General features: G+C 41.3%; 3 protein-coding genes across 6 annotated transcripts in view; 2 read left to right on the forward strand and 1 right to left on the reverse strand.

Moving 5' to 3' along the window:
- Window positions 1-11,710, forward strand: part of LOC309712218 (NACHT, LRR and PYD domains-containing protein 3-like) — a 26,454-nt gene extending 14,744 nt beyond the window's left edge. For all 4 annotated transcript variants that reach the window (XM_082542865.1, XM_082542864.1, XM_082542863.1 and 1 more), the window contains 5 exons: window positions 80-253; window positions 1,414-1,587; window positions 1,759-1,914; window positions 6,793-9,310; window positions 9,884-11,710. In XM_082542865.1, the coding sequence (XP_082398991.1) occupies window positions 80-253; window positions 1,414-1,587; window positions 1,759-1,914; window positions 6,793-8,044 (1,756 nt within the window). In that variant the 3' untranslated portion in view covers window positions 8,045-9,310; window positions 9,884-11,710. The remainder of the gene's footprint in view (window positions 1-79; window positions 254-1,413; window positions 1,588-1,758; window positions 1,915-6,792; window positions 9,311-9,883) is intronic.
- LOC309712231 (CD5 antigen-like) overlaps window positions 1-23,001 on the forward strand; it is a 229,228-nt gene that overhangs the window by 95,351 nt on the left and 110,876 nt on the right. The window lies entirely within an intron of this gene.
- LOC309712219 (scavenger receptor cysteine-rich type 1 protein M130-like) overlaps window positions 11,690-23,001 on the reverse strand; it is a 34,464-nt gene continuing 23,152 nt past the window's right edge. Inside the window, exons 8-15 of the mRNA XM_082542867.1 lie at window positions 22,365-22,640; window positions 21,908-22,234; window positions 21,008-21,292; window positions 15,879-16,184; window positions 15,516-15,803; window positions 14,973-15,299; window positions 13,402-13,493; window positions 11,690-13,322 (exon numbers count right to left, since the gene is read on the reverse strand). Of these exons, the coding sequence (XP_082398993.1) occupies window positions 13,176-13,322; window positions 13,402-13,493; window positions 14,973-15,299; window positions 15,516-15,803; window positions 15,879-16,184; window positions 21,008-21,292; window positions 21,908-22,234; window positions 22,365-22,640 (2,048 nt within the window). The 3' untranslated portion in view covers window positions 11,690-13,175. The remainder of the gene's footprint in view (window positions 13,323-13,401; window positions 13,494-14,972; window positions 15,300-15,515; window positions 15,804-15,878; window positions 16,185-21,007; window positions 21,293-21,907; window positions 22,235-22,364; window positions 22,641-23,001) is intronic.

A 23,001-nucleotide genomic window follows, 5' to 3' on the forward strand; every position in this document is an offset into this window, starting at 1 on the left:
AGGAAATGTATTGAATTGTTGTGCCCCTTTATCCAAAGAAAACAATATCACTTTTACAGTTTTTCTTTTTTCACTTCAGGTTCAGTTGCTGTAACCTCTCAGAGAGGAGCTATGAAGCTTTGTGTTCACTTCTCAGCTCCCAGTTCTGCAGTGTGAGTGAGCTGGACCTTAGTAACAACAAACGGCACGATTCAGGAGTGAAGCTGATTTCTGCAGTACTCAATAATCCACACTGTAAACTGCAAACTGTCAGGTTTGTCAGACCAAGTTATATGGTACTAATGCTCTCTTAACTAAGAGAAGCAGCAAGCGTGAGATGAATAATTTTCTTAGCAGCACATTTACTCTTGGCACACTTCAATAGAACAACTTCCAAACCAATCAGGAATCAGAAAGTCCTGGCAAATGTCAGAAAAACAACAAGGCATATTCAACACATTATTACTTGTATGCAAATACATGCAAATTCCAAAACATATAGGCACTAAATGGGAATGGAAATATATAAAAATCATCAACACGGTAGCTCCTATACAGAGGGGTTTTGAACTAACTGGTTCATTTATCTTATTACTGCCTCTTGACATATGCGTTTGCCAGGTAAACCATAAGCAGAGTAAGCACAATTACTATAATGTTACATATATAGCTATGATATCATAATATCATAACATAGCTATGATATTAGCTATTTTTGACAACTAATGAAAGAAATGTAAACACATACTTGCATAAATCATCAACAGTCTATTGTAGTCTGTTCATTTCAGTCTACCTTGCATCAGCAAAATCAACATTAGCAGCTGACCAAAGTCACTCTTTAAATTATAGGGTACTACCACCACATGGTGATACTCATGCACTGAGAGTGGTATGTAGGTTGAAAGCATGATCCTGTGAGGCTGAGCTCAGGGTTAAATAATTTTTATTGCTCTACACATCTCCAGATCACAGCACTTTCAAATCTGACTATAGTTTTTTTTTTTTTTTAACATACTGACAAATCTGATTAATCATACATTCCAAATACACTTTGAAGGATTCAGGAGGAGGCCAACAGTTACTGACAGAAGGTTCAGCAAAGAAATTTTAAATGTTTAAGTACACATGCTTCATAACTGGAACACAATACCCGACTTCAAAAAATAATAACATGTCCTGGATCCAATATTTGATATGTTGTCTTATTATTTTTTAATTTAATTTAATCAGTAAATGATTTGGAAAATATTGCTTTCTGCTTTTACTCATATTACATTTACATTCCATCTGTATCAAGAGTATCATTAACATCTGTGTGAAATTTTTGTTTAGTTCCTCAGTTGGCTACATGAGTGAGTGTGTGTGCGATGAGTTGTTTTTTTTTTGTTTTTTTTTGTTTTTTTTTACATTCCTTCTGTTTCTGTTTTAAAGGCTGAATTGCTGTAATCTGTCAGAGAGAAGCTGTGAACCTCTATGTTCCCTTCTCAGCTCCAAGTCCTGCAATCTAAGAGAGTTGGACCTGAGTAACAATAAGCTCCAGGATTCAGGCATGAAGCTTCTCTCAGCTGGATTGAAGAATCCACACTGTAAACTGGAAACTCTGAGGTCAGGATTCAGCTGTTTAATCAGAAGTTTAACACTGCTACATTAGATTATTAGCATTAGAACATATGGCACTATGGCAACATGTACGGCAAGTAAATGTTACTGATTGTTTACCACAAATATTTCATAAATGGATTGTAATGTGTTGTTATATCTGCTGCTCTGTTTAAGGCTGAGTAACTGTAACCTATCAGAGAGAAGCTGTAATGATCTGTTCTCAGTTCTCCGCTCCCAGTCATGTAGTCTGAAAGAGCTGGACCTGAGTAACAACAAGCTGTGGCTGTCAGGAAAAAACCTGCATGAAAGCTCTACAAAGACCATTGTCTGGTGAGATTACACATCTGTTGAATGTTTCTGCATTCTCAATTAACCCTATGGGTTCCAGGGTAGAATTGGCCGTTTTTGACTACTTTTGATTTTACCTCTATATTTCACCTTTAAAAGATGTTTATCTTGCCTTGTTTGGTATCATTATTTTCAGCACAACCTCAAATATCTGAAATACGAGTTATTTTTTCATTTTGACATACTATATTAGCACAATTGATCTAAATTCAGACAAAAAATTAAAAATCAGAGTAGAAAAAAGGTATATTTTTTACTGTAAAACCCACAAACATGTTTAACGAATCATTTTCATAACTTGAAATGCAAATAGAAATTGTACATTTCTAAAAATTATGCACAAGTTTTGCAAACAACAAAGTTATATGGTACTATTTACCTAAAAATTCAGCCAAAGCTTCAGGCGTTTTTTTATATGACCATTTAAAACTATTTACAGAACAATCAGGTGTTCTGCATCAAATAAGAAGGCACACAAATTATTTGTGCCAGTCCAAAAAAAAATAGTTTGTGTTCAGTAACAGCGTTTACACTGGAATCTGCCTTTTATGGTTTTTTTGGAGAAAATGTGAAATTCAGCAGTATAACTGACACACAATACAAAACAATAACTACACAACACACTAACTATAGCCTCCAAACACGCTAAACGTCACTAATGTGTCACATATGAAAACTCGCTCTCTCTCTTTCTTTCGCTTGCCCACTTTCAGTCGCGGGTGTCACTCCTAAAACTTCCCCTTCTCCCTAGACAACCAAGTGCCACATGTTGCCATTTCATTTTTTTGATTGGCTGACATGGTAAACTGTAACACTAATAGGGAAGGGGTGTTTTTTCTTTCTCCTTTTTCACTCGCAATCAGAGAGTGTTTGCTAGCGCTGTCCATAGAAAACGCCGTTCTTCCCACTGTAAACACCACTGTTTTGTTCAGGAAAAAACGGTGCGTGTATTTTTTATCATAACTCTGGTGTTACGTGGCCCATCGACACAATTCAAAAACTGGTATATAGCTTTCGACCCAAGTTCAAATGGAGACTCTGAGTCACTTCATCTTGTAGCTGTGTCGTCTTAAATTGGTCATGTGATTTTGATGCGCCGGCGCATCCGTCGACCCCAGAGGGTTGATACACCTAGGGAGTTTCAGTCACAGTGCCAGCAGAGACTTCTAAACACCCTCAGGCACTGTTTCTTGCTCTGATAAAAAAGACCTTCCACATTTCTGTGTGAAATTTGTCATGTGACCACCTTACATGAAGTAAGATTTAGTTTATCAAGTTTGCACTTATTTAGCTTTTAGAGTTTAATTTCCAGTGTTTTATAAAGTCAGTGTACACTTATCAAAAGTTAACATCGTGGCCACTGACAGGTGAAATTAATAACATTATCACTTTATCATCGCACCTGTTAGTTAGTGATGTGTCGGTCACGAACGAAACAGCTCTTAGAGCTGGCTCTTTGAAATGAACGACGTCAGCCGGCTCCTTATTGGGAGCCGTGGGTTTTTTTTTTTCCCTTCTTTCTCTCACCCTCTCTCTCGCACTTTTTTTCTGCTTCACTCGCACGTGAGCCTTGTGCTTTACGCTGGGAAGAGGGCGGGGGGGCGGGGGGCAGTAGTTACACTGGCAGTAGCACAGAAACAGAGCGGGAGGGAAAGAGAGAGAAAGAAAGCCAGGGACAACAACGTCACATTAGAGAGGTATAGTAATCATCCACAACTATTTTCAGTTGTGGATGATAAAGGATTCAGAAAGTTTATTCATGCAGGCCCTTATGACAGAGAATATGCATCTTCTTTTCTTTTTCATATTTTAATTTATATTTAATTGTGTTGTGGTTTGCAGTGTTTTGTGTTGTTTCACTTTAAATTTGTTTAAAAGGAAAAAGATGAAAATGTAAATAGTTAAAAGTTGAAATGTGAATAGTTGGTTTTTGTATTATATGATTTATTTATTACATTTTATGTGGAGTGATTAAATAAAGTACATTTACAGTGGCCCCTACAGACAAAGGACGTACAAACTCCAAAACACAAACGAACTCCAAAACACGTACAAACCCCAAAGCACGTACAAACCCCAAAGCACGTACAAACCCCAAAGCACGTACAAACCCCAAAGCACGTAAAAACTCCAAAACACGTAAAAACTCCAAAACACGTAAAAACTCCGAAGCACATACAAGCCCTGAAGGACGTACAAACTCCAAAACACGTACAAAAGATAACAGAAGTGCTCCAGGATGCTAGGGGCAGTGTTGAGCTTTTGTTACCTATGGGCTACACAAGCCAGAAAGTACCAACGACCAGGTTTGGTGTGTGGTAGGAACAGGTAAATGAACGTCCATCCATCCATCTTCATCCGCTTTTTCCGGGGCCGGGTCGCGGGGGCAGCAGCCTAAGCAGAGAAGCCCAGACCTCCCTCTCCCCAGCCATCTCCTCCAGCTTATCCGGGGGAACACCAAGGCGTTCTCAGGCCAGCCGAGAGATATAGTCTCTCCGGTGTGTCCTGGGTCTGCCCCGAGGCCTCCTCCCGGTGGAACATGCCCGGAACACCTCACCCAGGAGGCACCCAGGAGGCATCCTTGTCAGATGCCCGAACCACCTGGCTCCTTTCGATGTGGAGGAGCAGCGGCTCTACTCTGAGCCCCTCCCGGATGGCTGAACTTCTCACCCTATCTCTAAGGGAGAGGCCAGTCACCCTTTGGAGGAAGCTCATTTCCGCCGCTTGTATCCGCGATCTTGTTCTTTCGGTCACTACCAACAGAACCACATCATCTGCGAAAAGCAGAGATGAGATTCTGAGGCAACTGAAGTGAAAGTCCTCCGCCACTTGGCTGCGCCTAGAAATCCTGTCCATAAAAATTATGAACAGAATCGGTGACAAAGGGCAGCCCTGGCGGAGCCCATCACCCACTGGGAACGAGTCCGACTTATTGCTGGCAATGCGAACCAAGCTCTTGCAATGGTTGTATAGGGATTGAATGGCCCGTAGTGATGGGCCAGACACCCCATACTCCCGCAGCACCTCCCACAGGACACCCTGAGGGACATGGTCGAATGCCTTCTCCAAGTCCACAAAACACATGTAGACTGGTTGGGCAAACTCCCATGCACCCTCAAGTATCCTTGAGAGGATAAAGAGCTGGTCCAGTGTTCCGCGACCAGGACGAAAACCGCATTGTTCCTCCTGTATCCGAGGTTCGACTAGCAGACGAACTCTCCTTTCCAGCACCCTGGCATAGACTTTCCCAGGGAGGCTGAGGAGTGTGATCCCCCTGTAGTTGGAACACACCCTCCGGTCCCCCTTCTTGGGGACCACCACCCCAGTCTGCCAGTCCAGGGGTACTGCCCCTGATCTCCACGCAACATTGTAGAGGCATGTCAACCAGGACAGCCCTACAACGTCCAGAGCCTTCAGGAACTCGGGGCGGACCGCATCAACACCAGGGGCTCTGCCACCAAGGAGTTGTTTAACTGCCTCAGTGACCTCGCCTCCGGAAATTGGCAGGTCATTCCCCTCATCCCCAGACTCTGCTTCGTCCTCGGAAGACGTGTCAGTGGGATTAAGGAGGTCCTCGAAGTATTCCTTCCACCGCATGACAATTTTCTCAGTCAAAGTCAGCAGCGCTCCGCCAGCACTATACACAGTGAAGGTAGAGCACCGCTTTCCCCTCCTGAGACGCCTGACGGTTTGCCAGAATCTCTTCGAGGCAGTCCAAAAGTCTTTTTCCATGGCCTCCCACACCCGAGTATTTGCTTCAGCCACTGCCCGAGCCGCATTCCGCTTGGCCTGTCGATACCTTGTCAGCTGCCTCCGTAGTTCCACAGGCTAACCAAGCCCGATAGGACTCCTTCTAAATGAACATTTTTCTTTTAATTATTTGAATATATATGAGTGCTTGTGTATAAATACACAAACAATACACATATGCTTTCAATTGTGTAATTTAAGTGATCTAGGTAGCTCTGTTTTGGAAGTTCAGTTAACGCTAGAAATGTGTTTTGGAGTTTGATCGTGCTTTGTCTCTAGGGGGCACCGCCTATATTTATATATAAACATATATAAATAAAACCACTTTTTTATTTCCATTAGTAATTCCTTTTGTGCATAATTTTATATTATTGTTAATAATAAATTAATTAAAGCAACAAAACAACCTGAAGAGCCGGCTCTTTTTAGTGAGCTGAGCCGAAAGAGCCGGTTCTCTTAAAAGAGCCGGAAATCCCATCACTACTGTTAGTAGAGCAAGTGAAAATTTCCTTTTCAAATCTGATGTTAGAAGCAGGAAAAATGAGCAAGTGTTAGGGTTTGAGCGGGTTTAACAAAAAGGCAAGTTGTGATGGCTAGATGACTGCATTACCGCAGTCACTAAAGGAGTCTGAAAAATATAGCGACAAAGTCGCTAAGTTGGCAACACTGTTACCATACCTTTCTAATGTGACGATTTGTCCCTTGTTGTTGTCCCTGGCTCTTTTTCTCTCTCTTTCCCTGCCGCTCTGTTCCTGTGCTACTGCGAGTTTAACTACTGCCCCTCCCCCCTCTGCTCAGCGCAAGCACAAGGCTCGCGTGCGGAGTGAAGTGAAAAAGCGCGAGAGAGAGGGTGAGAGAAAGAAAGAAAAAAAAAACCCACGGCTCCCAATAAGGAGCTGGCTCGTGTCGTTCACTTCAAAGAGCCGACTCTAAGAGCTGTTTCGTTCGCGACCGACACATCACTAACAGCAGCTGTAATTTGACACAGTACTGAAATACAGGTGCCTTAAAATCCTGCAAGTAATACAGATAATAGAGGCACAGACATGACTACTCAAAAACATTGTACTTCGATTGTAACTTCTGATTGAAACTCTGCTTTTTATGCAGGACAAGTAACATCTCAAAGTACAAGGACATCATCTCCAACAGTGATCTGACCCGTTCAGGACCTCCTGCTGTTTACCAGCTGAGAACAAAAAAACAGAAGTTTGGAACTCTGACAAGAATAACTGTTGGTGAAAAAAATCCAAACAAGCCAAATAAAACCATCTTACTTGTAGGTGAAACAGAAGCAGGAAAATCTACTCTGATCAACTCTCTGTTTAACTACAGCATGGGAGTGAAGTGGGAGGATGAAGTCTGGTTTCAGATCGTAGAGGAGGAGAAGAAAAGTCAGGCAGAAAGTCAGACATTAGATGTGATCGTGTACGAGATCTTTGGTTTTGAAGATAAAACTCTTCCCTACTCTCTGACCATCATCGATACTCCTGGATATGGAGACACCAGAGGGATTAAACATGACATCATCAGTCAGCAATTATTGGACTTGTTTGGATCAGAGAATGGAGTTCATGAAGTTCATGCACTGGGATTGGTGATGAAAATGTCAGATTATCGACTGAGTGACCGAGCGATAAATGTCTTTGATTCAGTGATGTCTCTGTTTGGAGAAAACATGGAGAAAAATGTTGTAGCTCTGATCACACACTCAGATGGAAGACGTCCTAAAAATGCTTTTCGAGCTCTTGAAGCAGCAAACATTAAATGTGCCAAAAATGAGAAGAATCAGCCTGTTCACTTCCTGTTTAATAGCTGCCAGCATGAAGAGCGAACAGAGGAAAACGAAATTAGTTTGGAATTTGCATGGACAGTAACAGAGAGAGGAATGAGAGAGTTCACAGCCTTTCTGGAAAAAGGTACAGCTCAAAGACTGATGATATCTGTGGAAGTTCTGAATGAACGAATCAGACTGACGACCTGCATCCAAAATCTGAAAGATAGATGTGGCCTGACTGAACTGAAACAGTTTCCAGAAGGTCTGAAGAAAAATAAAAATTATAGGAAAAGAATAGAGAATCTTTTGGGAAACCCTGAAAAGGAAATTATCCAACAGACAGCAGATGAGTCACAGTTATTAAATGAGTCCTACAAACTTGTTGTCAAACTGGATGAGCAAGCTCTGAAAGCTGATTCAGCATATTCCATTGTCCACTTGGACTTCCTGATTGAGAAGATGAAGGAGAAAGGAAACACAGAGAAGGTCCAGAAACTGGAGGAGATGAGAAGCAGAGTGGGTGAAGGAACCAGAGCAGCTCTGCGGTTCAAACAGCAGCTGGGAAAATATTTAAAAATGGACTGAAGAAGGTTCACATTCATTTGTTTTTTAACAGTGTGATATTTTTTAATACCTTAACACAGAGGTTCCCAAAGTGTGAGGCCCGCCCCCTAGGGGTGAGTGCAGAGCCATTGCAGGGGCGGGTGGGGCGGTATGAAAAAAAAAAAAAAAAAAGAACGCTTGGACAATGCTAGCGTAATTGACAGGTTTTTGACAGGGCTCACACACAAACGCAAAGCAAGAGATGAAGCATTGCCAAGTATGTTTCCAAACCAACTTTCTTCCAAGCCAAAGACTAGAAAATACGGTGAAGCATCTTCCCTTTGGCTTCACCTGCACAAGTGCCAAGGTAGGTCTCCCCTGCAGAATTGGTTTCCCCTGCGTTGGGAGCACGATCTGAGCTGATCCTGCCGCAATTTGTTCCCCCTGTCCGAATCAAAACGTCAAAAAGTATCCCAAATTTAAATGATACAGCAGCTATAATTTTACACGAATATATGAAGCCCACAGTGTGTTTCTGTGACTGTGCTTTAACTGAAGTGAGGTCGCCACCTGCTGTTTAATGATCAGTACAACAGTGTGTGAGAACAGCTCCCTCCCTGATATCACAAATTAAACACAAAGTCACTCTGGGTTCTTCACAAATACATGTGTTTCTGTCACGTTGTTCTAATGTTGTTCTAAAGTTGTCAGTGTGAGCTTGTTTCTGCTGCCCCTCTCATGGTGACTCAGTGTTAGTAAAGTGGTTGTGGGAAAGTAACATGTCACTGACATGATCCAGAAACAGTCCAACATGTTGTTGTCTTTCTAATCAGTGAGTAAAGGGGATGTTAGAGACACTGAACTCAGACACAGTGTAGAAATGTTCAATCCAACTTTGACTCTTCAGTGTTTGTGAAGAGTCCAGTCCTGAAATCTGATCTTCTTTCATCTGATTTAAGCTTTTTATTTATTTGAAATATTGCTGTTTCTTAACATGTGTTACTGCATTATCTAAATGTAAAATTAAATAAAACAGCAAGCCATCAATATAAAAATGCTGCATAAACCAAAATAACACACGCTGCACCGCTTTAAAACAACCTGCCTCTGCAAAAACATCAGTCTGTCCACACTCTCTGTTGAGAGATAAGATGTACTTGTAGTATCAATGTCATCCTCTCACTTGGTGCAGATGTACCTGGAACAAATGGTCTTGTTCTGCTAGCGTAGCTTCAATCTTCTTATGCTTGAAGTTTTTCCACCATGCGAATGGATCTGTGTCCAGAGGAAGGACTCTGTTGGACAAAGGCTTAACTGGACAGGCCGCAGCACGTCTCTTGACCGGCACTAGAAAGTTTGACTCTATCACCCCTGTTCTGAAAAATTTACACTGGCTTCCTATCAGATATCGAATTGATTTTAAAATTCTATTGTTTACTTATAAAATTTTGAACAATATGGCACCTGACTACTTAGCTGATCTCCTCTGTCTGTACAGCCCTCAGAGAGCACTAAGATCATCGGGCCAACTGCTCTTGGTGCAACCTAGGTCTCGGCTGAAGACCAGAGGAGACCGTGCCTTTGCCGTTGCTGCACCCAGGCTATGGAATACTCTCCCTCTTCATATTCGCGCGTCAGATTCCATTCAGTCTTTTAAATCACGTTTAAAAACGTATTTGTTTGATCTAGCATTTAAGGCAAATTAGGGTAATTTACATCTGGCTCTGTATTTAGATTATGTAATTATCTTATATTTTATATATTTGTAATTTATATTTTATTGTGATTTTATTTGTACTGCGATTTTAATGGAAAGCACTTTGGTGTACTTCGGTCTTAAAAATGTGCTATATAAATAAATTTTGATTGATTGATTGAAAGGCTTAGATGGGGTGTCAAACTCATTTTACATGGCGGGCCACATACAGTTTGCAGAAGTTCCATATTTAACTGTTCTTCTAAATGATAAAGAAAAAGTTGCTGTGATAAAGGACAAAAAAAAAATCTGTCAGCACGACTCTGTGGGCTTAAAGCAGGGGTGGGCAATCTCAGTCTACGAGGGCCGGTGTCCCTGCAGGTTTTAGATCTCACCTTGGGTCAACACACCTGAATCACATGATTAGTTCGTTACCAGGCCTCTGGAGAACTTCAGGACATGTTGAGGAGCTAATTTAGCCATTTAAATCAGCTGTGTTGGTTTGAGGACACATCTAAAGCCTGCAGGGACACCGGCCCGCGTGGACTGAGATTGCCCACCCCTGGCTTAAAGTGTAAGAAATAAATGTGCTTCAGCACCCCCAAAATGAATCAAAGCACCCCCAAAGATTTCTTACTTTTTTGGACAATATTTGCTGTTTGTGTGACACACTACTAAAAACATAAAAAGCATACAGTACTTGGTTGAGACGTAACATTTTAAGAACAAAAGTATAGATACCCCCCCCAAAAAAATGGTTTGTTCCAGCTCTCCCTTGCTCTGGCTCTAGCGCCGTTGCTGCCAGAGCGATGGTGGCTGAGACGCAGCGGAGCTGAGGTGTAAGTGCCTGGCTTAAAACAGGACATATTAGCTGCATTTAACCTTCAGTTACTCTTTATATAGTTGGTAGGAGTCAGACCATGTTTCTTTTTACTGAAGAAAAATTTCACCAGGAAACCAGCAGTGTTGAAAACTTTTCGGTTTCTCCAAGCATGACATTCCAGTGTATTTCAGACCCAGCAACACGCTCAGACAGAAACTGGTTCACCCGAAAGACAAAACGCCAAAACACAAACTTAACAATGTGGTGTATGCTGTACAGTGCAGCGAGGAATGCTCAGACCTCTACATTGGAGAGACCAAACAGTCACTTCACAAGCGCATGGCACAACACAGAAGAGCCACCTCCACAGGACAAGACTCAGCAGTCCATCTGCATCTTAAGGATAAAGGACACTCTTTCGAGGATGCTAACGTTCACATTTTGGACAGAGAGGACAGATGGTTTGAAAGAGGAGTGAAAGAAGCCATCTATGTCCACTGTGAGCGACCATCTTTGAACAGAGGCGGGGGTTTACGACACCAACTCTCTGCCATCTATAATCCAGTTTTGAGATCCCTTCCCAGACGCCTTAACACCCACTCACATCCTGGGCCATCTGATCCCAGGAATTCGCATGATAAGGTGGGGCCAGGTTTCACAATGAGCTCACCCGAAACTCTAGCTGATTGGGACCCACACCCAGTTTCACACCTTGGCTCAGGCGATTAGAGGATCATCAGGGGGTCCTTTTGTCCCTCTGTGGGGGGTTACTCCCACTAGGTTTATATCTGGGACTCTCCACCATTTGACCTTAGAACTGAAGAAGCTTCTCGGATGAGAGGTGAAACGTCTTCAAGCAACTTAAAGAAGTCCAGACGCTTTTCTTTGCAAGCTCCTTTGACTTTTCGGTTGATGTTTGCTACTCTACAATCCGTCCTGCTCTGTAGTAAAATCAGCGACATTTGACCGTCCTGTTGCTCTTATTAAAAGTTATACAACCTATTTAAAATCTAAAACTTAAAATTGTCTGTAGCCTGCTGTTGTTACCACTGTCCTGTTTGAAATGGATACTAACTAGCTAACTGACTGAATGCCCATTAACCTTATAACTGCTGTTGTGTGTGTGTGTGTGCGCGTGTGTTTGTGTACAGAGAGACAGCCAGGTTCATAATGGATATAAGGAGGTTTTATTTTTTTTAAAAAGAAGCCACATTCAGGTAAAAGTGTAAAATCCAATGATCCGTCAATCAAGAATAATGTTGGATCAGTGTTTCAATGTTTATATCTTTTAATAGATGTTCATGTGGTTTGGTTATTTGCCTTTTGGTTGAAAGTACACTGAGAGAGGACTTTTTGTTAGTGATCTTAATAGTATTCTTTTCATATTAATGTAATTTTTCATCTAATTGAATACAATTAGAGCGAGGAAAGAGGGGAACGTGAGGAGAAAGTACAAGGTCAGGAAGAACCAGGTAAGAAAACAGACAGGAAAAGTGACAGGCAAAAAGAGAAAAAACCAGATTTTACTCAAACAATCTGGAAGTTGTGTCCTCCCCATATTAAAGCTGCTGTACAGAATCTGCAAAACAAACTGGGTTGAAACATTTTTGACCCTCTTTAAAAACATTCCAACATAACATTATCATTGATTGGGGAGATTAAAATTAATGATATATTTTTATGTAGTTCAGCCACAACTCTAATAAAACCTCAGCCAGTAATAGGTAGGCCAACTTTTGGACCGTCCAGTTGTCTGTATGACTGCTGCAGTACGTACATCACATTTGCGCACTATCAGAAAGTGCCAAACAGAGTCCTGGTGGAGTGAGGAGCTGTAAAGAGAAGCAGAGTGCTCTGTTTATATTCTAAAAATGTTTTAAGCTTGTTTCAAAGATTCTGTACAGCAGCTTTAAATGTTTTCCAAAAGCACACATACACTTATCAGTTTTTCTCAAACTTCTCACAGTGTCAAGCTCTCCTAAGTACCACTATGAAAGAATGAAACCCATAAATCTTACAACACAAAATTAGTATTATTAAATTAGTAAAATTAGTGTCTGCAGTAAAGATTTATTTGTAATAATTTATTCTGTTTTGGGAGTGTTTTTTATGTATCTGTATTATATTATACATACACATTAAAAGTAAATCTCTGTCCAAACAATGCACTCAGTTTACTTTTTACTCACTATGAGCATCACTCATTATTTTCCCCCAGTAATTAAGGTTAGGATATGTATTTTTTTTTTATTCCGATCCATTCTTCAGTTGCAGCATTTAAATAACCTTGATCAGATTTGATGGTTTTGTTACAGACTTTTCAAAAAAGTGTTTTGCTTTTCTTTCACAAATATGGGGATTAAATTGTGTTAAAATGTATAAAACAGTGATGTCATGTTTTGAGACGAGGACCCAGGCACAGAGAGACTTGATGAATTTAAGAATCTTATGATTTATCTTGCCTGGCTGGGCAGCTCTCTGGGTGCTCAGCACCTCCAAAGCTCTAATCCTAGAATCGCCCCTGGTTTGTTGGATGACATTGTGCTTTCCCCTCTAGTTTTAAATGAAGCAATACATCAGTGAAGTGAGTACACAAGTTTATATTCAATAGAAAACTGTTGTGTTAACTATTATGATAGTCATTTTTCAGAAATTCAATTGGATTTGAGATGAGCTTCTTTGAGGTCCTCCTCTCCTCCCTGGCGACTTTCATCTTCAGCTGATCCTCCTTCTCCGTGATCACTGTAGTTGTAGTAAACCACGTCAGTGTCCTTTCTGCTCAGCGTCTGCTCCCTGCTGGCCTGCAGAGACATCACAGATCAGACTGACTGCATTGATCCTCTTGTCAGTTCATTCTCAGCAACAAAGATGTTTCAGTACCTTCCAGCAGAAATAAAGGGCAGTAATCACAATCAGGAGAATCAGCAGCAGGATGACTCCTGTGATGGTATGAACTGTTGGAGCTGCTGGAGCTGTTGGATGGAACAAAGTTTAATGAGTTCAGTAGTTTAAATTATTACACTGAACCTGAATAAAATATTTGATTGATCTCTGAGAAGAAACAGTCATTTTTACAGCTGTTCAGATATAAGAATAGTAATATAAGAATATGTGAAATGAAATATGTTAATCAGACTAAAAATAGTGATACATCTCTAATTATTTGTTGAAAGTGCAAATATATCTTCATTGAAATATTACAAATATAATTTGAGACACTGTACTGTGGTATAGAAAAAGTATTTGGACAGTTTTGTTTCAGTACACCATCACAGGGGATGTTTAAATGAAATCATCAAGTTTAGCTAAACAGTAAACTAAAGTATTAACCAAGTATTCAATTACAAACACTTTAATCCATATTTTCAGAATGCTCACGAATTGGTCAAATATACGGATTGTTTTTTTATACTCATAATAATCCTTTGCAGTCACTGGCTGCCTGAAGTTGAGGACCTATGAACATCACTCACTAAATCCTGGATCCCCTCCCTGAGATGCTCTGCTTGTGGGTTATTCTGAAAAGTTCCTCTGTTGTGCTGACATTAGGTGGCTGTTTTGGTTGTTAAAGAATCACCCATCTTTTTTCCTTTAGAAACTCTTGGGCTACTTTTTCAGTTTGCTTCGGCTCATTATCCATTTTCACCGTGAAGCACTTTTTGGTTTGTAGGGATTAAGTGAACCTAAACATCAGTCCTGAGACCACTGCGGTTTTGACAAATGAAAACTCTGGAACGCAACATCAGGTGTGGGTCTTCATGCACGCCAGGATGGCCCTATGTATCATAGTAACAAAGTGAGCTATTAGCAGATTAACCCTGGTTCTGGGTCCTGAATAAAGTATCTGAGTCTTAGCTAGGTGTAGGAAGTACACCTGAAAATGGCTGAGGGGTGCATGATAGATGAGATGATGCTTGTATCTTTCTCGCAGTTGACCGCACTCAGAACCAGACTTATCCAGGTGATGAAACATGATCTTTGCTCTAATTATAAGGCTCATACACAAAAATGAGATGCTATAATTTTTCCCGTATGTGAACTTGCCATATAACCTACACACACACTGAGCACGTTAAGTTTTTACAAAAAAAAAAGTATCCTCAGAAAGCCCACTGTGTGGAAAAAATGGAGAGAACATCAAGCGACGATGAGCTAGTCCTGATCCTGGGTGCATGCCATTCTCAGGAGAAAGCGGCAGCAGGGAGAATTTTCTGGTCTGATCCAGCAGTTGAAGCTTTCATCCATATTTCAGGATTTCAGTGGGGTAGCAGATTTGGGACAACACATGAGAAGGAAGAGATGATTTCAAAGACCTGATTGTGAGCTATTCTGTGACACAACAAACAAGTGTTCCGCCATGTTGAACACTTTGACTGTTTCACTCTCTTCAGTGCCGTGATTGGTCAAATGTGTTTATATGCATCCAAAAAAATCAGAAAACTTCAGCTTACGTGAAACAGCAACAGACAGCTGGCGGCTCTCGGAGGAGAAGTTATGAGAGAAAACGTAGATGTGATAAACACAGCTGTAGTTTCCTTGGTGGGCGGGCACTGCAGCAGGAAACAGGAAGTGGGCAGAGTGATTGACAGCTGGCTGGGTGTAGCTGTATGCCGTGTTGGAGGAGGTGAAGGTGAGCTGGAAGGAACCTCCTGGGTACTGTGGCTGGATAGAGCAGCTGATGGTGAAGTTGGAGCGGCTGGACACCTGAAGCCCCTGCTGCTGGGCCTCAAAGACCCCATCCATGGAGGATGCATGGATGTTTGGCTGAACCAGCAGGTCTGTAAACACACAGATTCTACAAGGTCACCTTACATCAACCTTTCATTCAAACAATGAGCACCAAACACAGAGCATAATGCTTCCTGCAAGTGTGTCCTGGAGGGTCTGAAGCTTTCTCAATCTTTACAATCAAGACCACTAAGCAAACATTATATTCATGACAGAAAGCATGTGACAGGTATAACTGTCATGGATGATGTCAGTGGTGAGCCTACCTGAGCAGGTGAAATTCATAATCATTAAAGAGTATTCTGATGTTACACACTCCCTCAGAGCACATCCAGATTGAACGCAGTCAGGTTTGACTCTCCAAACAGATCTGAGCAAGGACTCATTTCTAGCCTCCACATAATCAAGGGAACCACAGTGCAAATGTTCACAGATAACAGCTGCTTTGCCCAGGATCCACTCAGAAGCTTCCACTGGTCTCCAATCTCCCAGTTTTAGCTCCAGTGATCCTGCACAACGACTGGCTCCTCCCACCAACCTGAGATCATGAGGCTCTAACAGAAAGTAGAGAGTCATCAGTAAAAGAATAAACGAGTTTGACCACATCACAGCTGCAGCTCCTCTTCTACCTGAGCAGGTGAGTCCAACAGCTTTGCCAGGTGAGCAGCTGTTTCTAGCTGAGCCTGAGCTTCTACAGTCCAGGAGAGCAGACTCATGGCCTCCACACTGCAACTCTTTGCTCCACACTGGAACCTCCACTTCTCCATAGAGCGCCCCCTGGAGGACCGAAGGAGGCCCACAGCCGAGCTCCCTACAGACCACCTCTGCATCCTGCTGGTCAAAGTCAGCTTCACACACTGAGGACCAGCTCTGGTTAGACTTCACCTCCAGTCTGCCTGAACACAGACTGGAACCATTCAGCAGCCTGACAGAGTCTGGAGACATCAGAGAAGATCAAACAGAGAGATCAGAGACAGCAGACACACACGAAAAATATTTTTTCTGAGACTAACTTGGAGGTTTTGTGACTGTGGGAGGAAGGCAGAGTAGCCACAGAGATACAGAGAGAAGGAACAGACAACCTCTTCATGGAAGTAGATCAACCTGGATTTGACTGGTGGTACTTTCACAGTTATATGGTGTGAAAGCACCAATAGAAAAAGGAGAACACTTAAAAAGATACTTCTTATGGGGGAATAACCTCAGCTAAGATGTAGGGCTGGGCGATATGACCCAAAATTCATATCTCGATATTTTTTAGCTGGATGGCGATATAAGATATATATCTCGATATTTTTTTTAAGCCATAAAGTAAGAACAAAAAGAGAGTTCTTAGTCAAAGCTGTGTCCCAGATGTCACACAAGCACTTTTATTAACATACAGCACAGATGTACATGAAAAATTACTCAAAATTAAATTATGAGCATTCATTAAATAATAATGCTCCATAAATAAAAGAAAACAAGGTTGTTTTTGTGCTAAACAAAGAGCTCACAATTGTGCAGTCAAAATGTAAACTAAAAGATGCTGAGCGTAATAACAAAGACAGACAGATTTCACAGCTGCTCTGTTCCCAAGTTTTACTGTGTGACTGACAGCCTGGAGTTTGAAATCCGCTTCATAACCACGTCTCTTACAGGTGCCATTTATGGTCCTTATACACACACAATAGGTAATATTACGTTGAAGCACAGTACGGATCACTCCGCGAAGCTCCTCGGTAGCCGTAATGCGCCGACAATCCATCAAGTGCTGCAGCTTCGTAGTTTACCAAAGTCGTACTAAAACATTTTTTGACAGATTGCTGAGCGCCGTGTTCCACATAAAATCGGTTCGCGGCCATCAAGCACAACCAGAATTCATACATAAGGCGCGCTATCAACTTTTGAGCGAATGAAAGGATTTTAGGGTTAGCGCGGTTAGCTCGTTAGCGCGGTTAGCTCGTTAACACGTTGACGCCGTCCAGCCCCACGCATGGGGCGATGCGCAGTAACTCGTTAACGGAGATTTGCCGTGTCCATCTTGTCGCTGCCTGCACGTGAAGCGATGGGGGAGGAGGGGGAGTTGTCTTCAGTGAAGGCGAGGCGGAGTAACGTTGCGTAGAGACAAAAGTGGACGAAAGAGAGGCAAACTTGCGGCTCCACAACTATAATTATAACGTAACATAGACTATATCGATATAAAGGATATTGTCACATCTTATATCTCGTATAAAAATATATCGATATGTTTTAAAAACTCGATATATCGCCCAGCTCTACTAAGATGAACACTTCTGCTACCATTAGCCAAGTCTGATATCAATGTCACTAATCAACTTTTTATGGTAAATAAAAAGTTAACTATTGACCACCCCTACTGCAGCGCTCAATATGTACAATGCTTGAATATTTGCAATGATCTATTTACAAACTATTTACAAAAAAAAATAGTGATATGAATTCAGTTTAGGCACCCTTGATAATTTTCATGATTTTTCTTCATAAACCATTGGTTGTTTGGATCAGCAATTTCATTTAAGTATATCTTATAGCAGATGAACACAATGATATTTGAGAAGTGAAATGAATATAGGATTTACAGAAAGTGTGCCATAGTTACTTAAATGAAATTAGGCAGGTGTATTGGCACCCCAACAGAAAAATTAGATCAATATTTAGTAGATCCTCCTTTTGAAAAAATTACAGCCTCTAAATGTTTCCTACAGCTTCCAATGAGAGTTTGGATTCTGATTGAAGGTATTTTGGACCACTCTTCCTTACAAAACATAACCAGTTCAGTCAGGTTTGATGGTTTCCGAGCAAGGAAAACCAGGGGGTTGGGAAGCGCATCTGTAACCAGAAGGTCGCCGGTTTGATTCCCGGGCTCTCTGTCCTGGTTGTTGTGTCCTTAGGCAAGACACTTTACCCTACCGCCTGCTGGTGTTGGCCAGAGGGGCTGATGGTGCGATATGGCAGCCTCACTTCTGTCAGTCCGCCCCAGGGCAGCTGTGGCTACAACCGTAGCTTGCCTCCACCAGTGTGTCAATGTGAATGAATAGTGGTATTGTAAAGCACTTTGGGTGCCTTGAAAAGTGCTATATAAATCCAATCCATTATTATTATTATTACTTTAAGTCACGCCATAGATTTTCAATGCTATTCAGGTCTGGGGACTGAGATCCCAGAACGTTGTACTTGTTTCACTGCATGAATGCCTTAGTGGATTTTGAGCAGTATATGGGGGCCGTTGTCTTGTTGAAATATGCAGCCCTGGTGCATCTTCAACTTTGTGATTGATTCTTGAACATTGTTCTCAAGAATCTGCTGTTATTGACTGGAATCCATGCGACCCTCAACTTTAACAAGATTCCCAGTACCTGCACTGGCCACACAGCCCCACAGCATGATGGAAGCACCACCAAATTTTTTTCTTGGGATGCTGTGTTGTTTCCACCATGCATAGCACCTCTTGTTATGTCCAAATAACTAAATTTTAGTTTCATCAGTCCACAGCACCTTATTCCAAAATGAAGCTGGCTTGTCCAAATGTGCTTTAGCATACCTCAAGAGACACAGTTTGTGACATGTGCGCAGAAAGGGCTTCTTCTGCATCACTCTCCCATACAGCATCTCCTTGTGCAAAGTGCGCTAAATATTAGAACGATGCACAGTGACTCCATCTGCAGCAAGATGATGTTGTAGGTCTTTGGAGCTGGTCTGTAGGTTGACTGTGACTATTCTCACCATCCTCCACCTCTGCTTATCTAAGATTTTCCTTGACCTGCCTCTTTGGGCCTTAAACAGAACTGTACCTGTGGTCTTCCGTTTCCTCACTATGTTCCTTATAGTGGAAACTGACTGCTGAAATCTCTGAGATAGCTTTTTGTATCCTTCCCCTAAACCATGATGTTAAAGAATGTTGGTTTTTAGGTCATTTGAGAGTTGTTTTGAGGCTCCCATGTAGTCACTCTTCAGAGAAGATGTAGAGGAGAAAAACCTGCAATTGGCTACCTTAAATACCCTTTCTCATGATTGGATTCACCTGTGTATGTAGGTCAAGGGTTAGTGAGCTTACCAAACAAATTTTGTCTTCCAATAATTAGTGCTAAAGATATTTAAGTCAATAAAATGACAAGGGTACCCAAATTTATGCACCTGCCTAATTTAGTTTAAGTAACTATTGCACACTTTCTGTAAACCCTATAAACTTAATTTCACTTCTCAAATATCATTGTGTTCATCTGCTACATGATATATTTAAATGAAATTGCTGATCCAAACAACCAATGATTTATGAAGAAAAATCATGAAAATTATCAAGGGTGCCTAAACTTTTGCATACCACTGTATATCTTACATTGAGAAGGCTATTTGTTTTGGTTTTTTTTGGCAATTCAGATCAGCCAGATGACCAGACAGACAGTTGATGCAGAGTAACTTATAAATATTTGTATTTTTATTATGTTTATGGATATTCCCTTTGAGGTCTGGAATAATATCGTCTGTTGTGATGGGGATGGAATGTATGTGCAAATGTGTCTGCATAATGAGAATATATATCGTTTATTTTTCCTTGTAAAAAGTCTCATTAACATTAAAGGTCTCTTAAATGGAGACCTGGCTATGCAGGAAAAGTCATGGTCAACTTTATTTATATAGCACATTCCAAACGCCCCATGCTGCACAAAGTGCTTTTCAAACTGAAATGTAACTAAAATAAGTAAATTGAACAACAATGATGCAATAAAATATAAAACAGAAGGAATAATACAATAGGACAATAAAATAAACTAAAACAACAATAACTAGGACTGTTAAAAGAAAACATGTTTCAGTCAACCTGCGCTAAAAGCCAGACCATAAAAATGTGTCTTCAATACAGATGTAAAATGTTCCAGCATTTATACAAATCTAACAGTTAGAGGCAGACTATTCCAGAGTCTGGGACCTGCCACAGAGAAGGCTCCATCACCACAAGATCTAAGTTTAGACTGTGGAATGAATAGCATTGGATTTTAACCGTACCTCCTGGTTCTTTTTGGAGCAAAAATAAATAGACACTCAGAAAGGTAAGAGAGGGCTCAGCCATTTACTGATTTAAAAACAAAGAGTAATATTTTAAATTGGATCCTGTAAGAAACAGGAAGCCAATGTAGAGAAGCCAACACTGGGGTTATATGCGCCTTTCATTTTGTACCAGTCAGCAGAGGAGCAGCTGCACTTTGGATCAACTGCAGATGATAAATAGAAGCCTGGTCTAAACCAAAGTACAGAGGATTAAAGTTGTCTAGTCTGCAAGTAATTAACAGATGACTAACACGTTCAAAGACACAAGCTGGCAGGTATGGCTTTACTTGGCTAGCGGTCTCAGATGAAAAAAGCTAGATTCGACTAATGCGCTCACCTGTCTACACAGTCTAAAGGAACCCTCAAGGCACACACCGAGGTTTTTAACATTTGTCTAGAAACTAGCATTAGCATTCAAATACATTGACAAGTTCAAATGAGGAGTATTTGGAGGTGCTCTGGAAAACAAAGGCTGTGTCGGGGTGAAGGTAATAATGAACCCTGGCTAAGCTGAGCTGTTAACACTTGTGGCCAGTCAGTCACTCGGGGATGTGACAGTGGCAACCAAAGAAGCTGCTGCTGGTTGTTCCACTGGACTCCTGAAGCTCTGCTTTGCCAGGCTGATGAAGATTGTCTGCCAGTCTAGGTGATTTATGCGTCTACCTGACACATTACTATCAGTGTAATGTGATCATATTGATAGGCTTACCTGAGCACGTGAGATACAGAGAGAAGGAAGACAACCTAAGTTGTAAGCATTCTTTTATAGCTGATCCAGACTCAATGCAGCCGTCTTGGATCTTCCACACAGATTTCTCTGTGGAATCCTCTCGCCATTCTACTGAAATAGCAGAGCCACAATCCAGATGTTCACAGATAACAGATGCTGCCTTTATGGTCCAGTCAGAGCTATCCATTGGTCTCCACACACCCAAATGTTTCAATTCCAGCGTTCCTGCACAGCGACTGGGTCCTCCTACCAAGCTGACAAACTCTGAGCAGAAAGCAGAGTGTCATAAGGAAAGAAGTAAAAAGATTTTTGAAAAGATTTTAATACTTGACTGCTGATGGCACTTCTGTAAATCATCACTCCTCTCTGAATACTTCTTGTAGCTGTAGTACTGAAGTATAGTTTAGGATTTTGAATAAAGCTCAGCTGAGGACTGAACTCTCTCTCTCTGCTTGGTTAGTAAGAAATTTTTATTTCAGCCTTGAAACATCTCAGTAACCTGACTCTGGCCTTTTTTTAATTTGTTTTTTAGTGGTCAGTGAGATGCATATGAGAAACACAAGTCCGCAGACTGCATATACAGAGTTAGTGGAACGGGAAGCAGGACAACCAGTAAACTTAAAGACAACCGTTACAGGAGTGCAAAAATCATAATCTGTCATTTTCATGTGTAAAAAAAACAACAACAAACTACTATATATGCGATCTTGTTTCCAATGAGTGTTAAGTTAATTACTAATGCATGTGATACAACAATGTTTTCTATTGACATTTATACACTTTCTATAATCTTAGTCACATAGGATGTTTCCAGATAATTTTCAGTAAGTTTAGATTGATATTTTTTCCAGACTGATATTTCATCATCTCTCAGCTTACCTGAGACAGTGACAGGCAGCAGGTGGCTCTCAGCAGTGAAATTATGAGAGAAAACGTAGATGTGATAAACACAGCTGTAGTTTCCTTGGTGGGCGGGCACTGCAGCAGGAAACAGGAAGTGGGCAGAGTGATTGACAGCTGGCTGGGTGTAGCTGTACGCTGTGTTGGTGGAGTTGAAGGTGAGCTGGAAGGAGCCTCCTGGGTATTGTGGCTGGATGGAGCAGCTGATGGTGAAGTTGGAGTACCTGGATACTGTAAGCCCCTGCTCCTGGGCCTCATAAACCCCATCCATGGAGGATGCCTGGATGATGGGCTGAACCAGCAAGTCTGTAAAGACAGTTGATTATTTAAGGTGAAGCAGGTGATTTCTGTCATTTCTTCGGAGAACTTAAAACTTAAAGAGGGAGGATTACCCTGAAATTCTGGCTGTCATATATGATGTCACACATGATCTTACCTGAGCAAATGAGATCCAGGGTGTAGTTGGAGGCTTTTGGTGCTGCACACTCACTTCGAGTAGTTCCAGACTGAAAACAGTCAGAGCTGATCCCCAGCACATCTGCAGGTGAGGACTTCGGTCTGATTACAGCAGAAACAGCAGATCCACAGTCCAGATGTTTACAGAGAACAGCTGCTTTCCTGAGGTCATAGTCAATTGCTGGTCTCCATTCTCCTTGATGTTTCAGCTCCACTGTTCCTACACAGCGACTGGCTCCCCCCAACCTGACAGACTCTGAAGAGAAACAGATCTGATACATTTGAACTGATATTTTCCTCTTTATATAACAAGGTTACTGTGAGAAAAAAAAGATTACCATCAGACTTAGAAGAGAGAACTAATTTGTAATAACCATCATTAACCCCAAAAAGTTCACTCTGTTCATCTGGACTTAGCATTTTCAGTGGGAGAAACATTTCAACACTCATCCAATTGGCTTCTTTAGTCTCAGCTGATTACAGGTTCCTCCAATCTTATAAACATTACATTTGCACAATGACTGAAACTAGCCAATTAAATGAACAATGGGCTGTTAGTTTACGATCATTATCCTCCTAAGACCCGAACTCTTTCATGCATGCATTTTTCATTTTTC

This window comes from Aulonocara stuartgranti (assembly GCF_965226115.1).
Source record: "Aulonocara stuartgranti genome assembly, chromosome: 7".
In the NCBI taxonomy this organism is placed as follows: domain Eukaryota; kingdom Metazoa; phylum Chordata; class Actinopteri; order Cichliformes; family Cichlidae; genus Aulonocara; species Aulonocara stuartgranti.